This window comes from Verticillium alfalfae, genomic scaffold (assembly GCF_000150825.1).
Source record: "Verticillium alfalfae VaMs.102 supercont1.5 genomic scaffold, whole genome shotgun sequence".
Taxonomy (NCBI): Eukaryota; Fungi; Ascomycota; class Sordariomycetes; order Glomerellales; family Plectosphaerellaceae; genus Verticillium; species Verticillium alfalfae.
The window spans coordinates 817547-823725 of NW_003315034.1; the positions used below are offsets into that span (position 1 = coordinate 817547).

Genomic DNA, 6179 nt, shown 5'->3' on the forward strand with positions numbered 1-6179 from the left:
TGATGCTGTGGTTGTATGATGCTGTGATTGTATATTTGTACATGCCTGGTGATCCAGTTGCCGGCCCCCGAGGTCATATGTTCCGTCTCGTCTGAACCAGATCATCAACAAGAAATGGTCCCAAACGCTTCAAATCGTACAGCTCTGGACGACCCTCACGAGGTACCATGTCCATCCCGAACGTCAATAATGCCACACGCCATATAATGTACAACGAACCACCGAAATCGTTCCCTTCAAGAATCCGTCATGTCGGCCTGCTTCTGCAGGCCTCTCGAGTGCCGATCGACCTCTTCCAGCAGGCCCTTGATCCCCAGCTTCTCGCAGTCGAGCGTCATCTCCTTGCCATCCTCTGTAGGAGCACCACGTTAGCACATCGCGTTCTTTTGTCTCCTATCACGCGCATGTCCTCCCCATGGGCCGATGCTAGGGGGAGGCACTCCTGCCGGCTCGGGGCACGTCGGTCTCGGGCCACGCACTAAACTTGACAAACAGCGAGGGCGCCTCCTTGGACGTCTTGGGCAGCAGGACCGTGTTGATCGTGAGGCCGGACTGGCGCGCGTTGGGTGGCAGGAAGGAGAGGAAGAGGCGGGCGGGGCGGGCCTGCATCGTAAACGGATTGAACCGCGTGGTGATCTCGGTCATGTATTTGGTGATCATGGTGGGCGAACGTGCGTCCTCGTGTCGATGCCGGCGGCTTCGCGGTTTGCTTGTCCCAAGAGGTGGTGGTCGGGCTTCCGTGATGCGATGGGATGAGGGCTGCCGGCGGAAATAATTTTGGAGGGTTAGCTTGTATTGCATTTCTGGGCGGCCATGCGATTAAGGGGGGATAGAATGGTTGACGGGATGGTGCTGGAATCGCTCTAACGGAGCGGGGGCTTTCCCTGGTTGAAATGTGGATTTCGTCACTGCATGTTAGCAGAGGCCAGCTTTCGAGGACGGACAACGTCACCGGGTCGCAGCACCACGAATCAAACAAATTTCAACGCAGAGCCCAAACCACCAACATGTCTTTCGAAGGATTACAAGAGCGCCTGACGGCTCTGCAGGAGACGACATCGCAGCTCAAAGAGCTTATTGACCGACTGCACAACCTCAGCTTCCAGCCGGGATCGGTGCCCCTCGGCGGCCCGGATGACGATAATGTTGGCACGGAGCTGAGCGCGGAAATCAGCCAGATCCTGCGCGAGGAGGAGGACGAGCTCGAGCTTCTTCAAGAGGAAGTCGAGGATATCAGGAGTGGACGCCCCGGAAGCGAAACAGAGCACACAAAGACGAGGTTAAAGGATGGGCTCGAGCGGTTGCAGCAGGAACTCAAGAGGTACGGGACACCTAATTTCAAGCTACGGAGAGCAAACTGTACAAAGCAGCAGCTTACAAGGGCTTTTGCGCAGCTCGCGGTCAACTTTAGGAAAAGCCCAGATCGTGGCCAAGCGAAACCTCACCTGGGCGCAGAGAACTCGGAACGGGGAGCTTCTCTTGCAGTCCTACTCGCAGCCCGGTCTTCCGAAGCGAATTTCTCGTCTCGCGCCGAAGACGCGAATCGATCAAAGGCGCGAGATCCGCCACCACGACAGGCGGCACCACGCCCATCAGCAGCAGTCTACTTTGTTGGAAGAAGGATCAACAGACGGTTGGTGCGGCCAGCAACGTCACAAGCTCGCTGCGGGGGGACGCACGACCTCATCGCGGGGGGAGCTGGGGCGCAACGAGTTCGCGCACCAAACGCTGACAGAGTCTTCGGGGGGGCTGGCGCAGTTGGACGAATCGTACGGGTCACTGGAAGGGATGCTTGCGAGCTCGAAAGACCTTCTCGGAACCCTCGTCAAGTCTCAAAAGAGTGACACGTGGTACCTACAGACGGCCATGTACATGCTCCTCTCTACGGGTGCCTGGCTGGTCTTTCGCCGCTTCTTGTATGGACCAGCATGGTGGCTTGTCTGGCTACCTATCAGGATGTTGTACAGCCTTGTGATGGGCGGGGGAGGCGCTGTCATCAAGTACGGTAGCTCGAGCGGCGGCTCATCGACAGTGGTCGTAGACCAGGCGACTGTTGAGGTTCAAGGCCTACCGGACAGCGATCTGCCAACCATTGACGTTGGTACTGCGAAAGCGGAGAGCACAGTGGTAGTAAAGGGTGACGTTGAAGGTTTGGTTGAGAAGATTGGCAAGATGGTGGAAGACATACCAGAGCTGCAGATGGACGACGGGCTTGAGGATGGAGAGGGGGCGGACGAGTTCCACGATGCGGTGCAAGAGCCTGTCAACGTGCCGGAACCGAGGGACGAGCTATAGGCAGATGAAGATGCGCGACCGGCCGTGTCCGCTGGTATCGACAATGCTTGCTCCATGAAAAAGTCAAATGAAGCACATGGACTTTTGTGATGTAATTTCCGTGCCCATCGTCGATGATCTGCTGCAATGTGCACAACAACGGATATGGAACATGCCCCGGTAACAAGGCCGTCCGTCTTGGCCTGGCTGAAGGCACGGTAACATTGAGCGACTCACCTCACCATGAAAGCCACAAGGCTGTGGTCAACTATCGAATGCTATTGCCGAGGAAAAAGGGGGGCCGACAAGTGGCGGTGCGAGCATCCCCTGCTAATGCTCATATCGGTCGACGGATCCGAGATTTCGGCCCAACTCGTGCATGAACACGGAGACCACCTTTCTGCTTCTTCACCATGACGTGGTTGACAGCGGGCGGATCAAGTGGGCGAGTTCGTCTTGGGAGGGTGACACGAATAGAAGCAGCCGTCTTGTTTTTTTTATTCTTCTTCTCTGGAAGTGGAAGCGGAAGCCCTCTCATCGGTTGCCACTTGGCCTGGGCGGCCAGATCCAGTGGGTGCTCGCTGTGCCCACGCGTTTTTAGAGGGGCAAAGCTCGTATTGCTGAACACGGTGGTGTGAGTCTGGTGTGGCGTGTGGGCGCAGGCGGGCACTGCAGAGGGGGGGCGATCGCTGGCGCTGCTCGGCCACCGACGCGACCCTGTAGGTTGCAGAGTGAGGTGTGTCAAGCTTTTTTGGCTGGTGTAGAATGCCGATCGGTGTCTTCGACTTCGCCAGCACACGCAGCACACAGCACAGCAGCCACGGGAGCAGGGGAGAAACCGAGCGGCACGGCACAGACGACACGCGGTTGCGGTGAACAAGACACAGGTGCATAGCCCAAGGGTTCGCGTCTTGTGGAATCGAATGTCATCACATTATGTGAAGCGATTTTTACCGCAAGTATTTGTCCCACCAGAAGAGGACGATGCATGAGGGAGTCGCTGATGACTCGCCTGGTGGGAGCGCGGCTGAGAGTCATCGCCTGATTAACGAGCGCCCCATTGAAGCAAGGACATCAGGTCAGCTTGACAGGCTATCTGCGTACTGTGCGTACATGTATAAGGTACACGAACAGAAGAAGGGGGCTCTTCATGCGTAGCGTCGAGTGGACAGGAGCGACTGGCGACCAGAAAAGAAGCGTTGATGCCGACGCTAGCATCACTTCGCCCCTGAGAAAGGTCCTTATCACCAATCAGATGTCCCAATCATGAATTGGGTTTCCCGATCCGACATGACCATTTCCTCGTGTTGGGCAGGTCCGTGGGCACGTACCAGCAGATGTCATGGGAAAGAGCAAGAAAACTGTGTAGCACTGGCCCGACTTTCCACCCACCACATTCACTGCACTGCACTTCTGGGGGGATGGTAGGAAGCATGGCCGCTCAGGTCTTTCTTGCCATATCATATGACAGGGTTTGAAACTGGGCAGAGGTCGGCAGGCGGGTTCCACCATGCAGATTCCCGGGTTGGATCCGCCGCCATGCCCCCCCATGGCCTATGGCCGCCCATTTTCATTCGAGCACTCGCAGAGAGAGAGACTGGCCGAGACCCCCCATTCCATCCATCCCCCGAACCCAACATCGACATGACATTATCAGCATTGCCCAGTCATGACGCCGCAGCAACGACAAAGACACGACCGAGACAGTCTCTCGTACGAACAGCACCTGACAGGCCAACAGGTCCCCCTCTCTGATCCAGAGCACCGACCGTCATGGCTCCCTGTGTTGACTTCCCCACGGTGTGGCCGGCGTGGAAACAGGGCCTGCAACTTCTGTCTGCTGGACCAGAAACGCCTGCAATCTAAAAAGGAGATTTGCGGCACTCGCGTCTGCACGGGAAAGCCAAAGTCGCCCGCCCTTCCCCCCTCATCCCTGCATCCCGAAGTCTGAATCGCCATTTTCCCCAGAAGTCCCCATCCAGCTCGACTCGATCTGATCCTAGTTTTCAGACCTGCCTGACTGATGACTGGACGCCGAACTGCCTGCGTGTCTCTGGTCCCCATCCATGGCCCGCCCCATCCTGGTTCTTCGGACTGCCCACCCCCGGAGTGTGACGCCGGTATGCGCTGCGTCGTCTCGCCTGTGGCCGTAGCCGGTGTCTATTCGCACGCGCGCTGGAGCTGCCCGCCCTGCCTGCCTTGCCCTGTCGGTGGGACTAGGACACGAGAAGCGGGCTTGGAGGCTATTGTTATGACCTTTCGCGCACATACCGTAGACGCCCACACGCACACCCACCCACCAGCCCACAAGCGTGACCAAGGTCAGAGGCCCAACGGGCGGGCCTCGCGCAGGACAGGGCTTCCCTCTTGGCGCCGGCGCCGGTGTTTTTAAACAAGAGCCTGTGCCTCCCCTTCCATCTGGATCTTGCCTTCCTCTCCTCTGGTCCGATCAGCTCGCTCTGCTTCAAGTACACTCACACTCGCTATTCTTTCCCCTTCTCAACAAAAAGTCGTCCCTCGTTCACACGGCTTACTTTACGCTACTTTCGATCTTCTACGTATTCGTAATACCCAAACACCCTCGTAATTACCACCCAAACCGCCAACATGCGCTTCAACAACATCCTTCTTGCCGGCGCCTTCGCCGTTGTGTACGTGCAGGAGACCACCGCCACCACCGTCCCCGGAGTGCCCACTCCCACTGTTGTTGATGCCGCTGCCTCTTCGGACGCTGCCGCTATCAACAAGTGCCTCAAGGAGTGCGACGTCACCGACTCGACCTGCCAGGCTCGCTGCGTCTCCGTACGTGGCATCCCACCCTCCGTCGTTCACTGTGACAACGTACTGACTGTGCTCTCAGGTCCCTGCCCCCAGCGACGCCAGGCCATCGCCCTCGACAAGTGCGTCGCGTGACTGCGACCAGGGTGACGGTTCCGAGGCCGAGACCAATGCCTTCGCCCAGTGCCGTGACCAGTGCATCAAGGAGCACTACTTCGACGCTGACTCCACCAACGGTGCCCCTGCCGACAACGGCAACGCCGCTGCCACGCAGACCTCTGGCGCTGCTGCCGGTACCCAGACCGGTACCACCACTGGCACCGCTGCCACCGGCTCCTCTACCGGCACCGCCACTGACTCTGACAACGCCTCCGGCACCGCTGGTTCTGATGCCTCTGAGACCACTGGCGCTGACTCCGGTGCCAGCCTCCTGGTCAGCTCTTCTCTGGGCTTCTTCGGCCTCGTCGCTGCTTTCTTCCTGTAAAATGGCGAAGCAGATAGTTGGGCGTCAGTGGGTGGATTTTGGGGGTTCATTAATGTGCATATCTTGGATGAAGGGTATGTCGAGATGAGCGGGTGAGCGAGTTGGGTGTCGGGGTACATGATTTGAACATGTCGGTACCAGACAGACCAAGAAGAATATACGAAAAAAAGCTTCAAATTTGTTCATGCCAATTCTCCGTCCATTCCACCTCGGGGATGCGTGACCTCGCGCTGGTTCATCTGCTGTGGTCTACTCTAGATTCTTGTCGGCTTGACCACGGGGATGTCGCTGATCCACGGGATGCCGAGCTGCTTCATTTCTACAGCTAGTTGAAAGAGGTAGTCCAGACTGTTTTCGTTAGCATGGAGATCTCTCCAGGAGTAACAGCTGCTCCAATGAAGCATCTCTCACCTCTCGCACTGCGTCTTGGCCTTGTGCACGTTATCGCCCCCACACGTAGACGCCGTGCCGCCTGACAAGCACGCGTACGTGTCCGGGTACCGGTTCCATGGCCGCCTCGAGGAACTCGGTCAGGTCCTCCTCGTGCGCCGTGTTCTCAATGACGGGGATGCGAAGCGTTATCGTGGTAGCACGTGCCCTGCTTCTTGAGCGCGCCGAGCCCTTGATTCTGCTCAATGTTGTT

The 6179-nt window shown here is 57.7% G+C and overlaps 3 protein-coding genes across 3 annotated transcripts; 2 read left to right on the forward strand and 1 right to left on the reverse strand.

Annotated features, from left to right (window-relative positions):
• Window positions 1-236: 236 nt before the first annotated feature.
• VDBG_04576 (mitochondrial 54S ribosomal protein YmL44) lies at window positions 237-660 on the reverse strand (the record flags this gene model as incomplete). The annotated part of the gene is made up of 2 exons (XM_003004924.1): window positions 237-352; window positions 480-660. 2 exons carry the CDS (start codon window positions 658-660, stop codon window positions 237-239), a joined length of 297 nt encoding a protein of 98 aa, XP_003004970.1.
• A 347-nt stretch (window positions 661-1007) lies between these two features.
• VDBG_04577 (Sec20 domain-containing protein) lies at window positions 1008-2295 on the forward strand (the record flags this gene model as incomplete). Its single annotated transcript, XM_003004925.1, has 2 exons — window positions 1008-1321; window positions 1374-2295. The coding sequence occupies 2 exons, from the start codon at window positions 1008-1010 to the stop codon at window positions 2293-2295; spliced, it is 1236 nt and encodes a 411-aa protein (XP_003004971.1).
• Window positions 2296-4735: 2440 nt separating this feature from the next.
• VDBG_04578 (hypothetical protein) lies at window positions 4736-5727 on the forward strand (the record flags this gene model as incomplete). Its single annotated transcript, XM_003004926.1, has 2 exons — window positions 4736-5076; window positions 5135-5727. 2 exons carry the CDS (start codon window positions 4882-4884, stop codon window positions 5534-5536), a joined length of 597 nt encoding a protein of 198 aa, XP_003004972.1.
• Window positions 5728-6179: the final 452 nt, after the last annotated feature.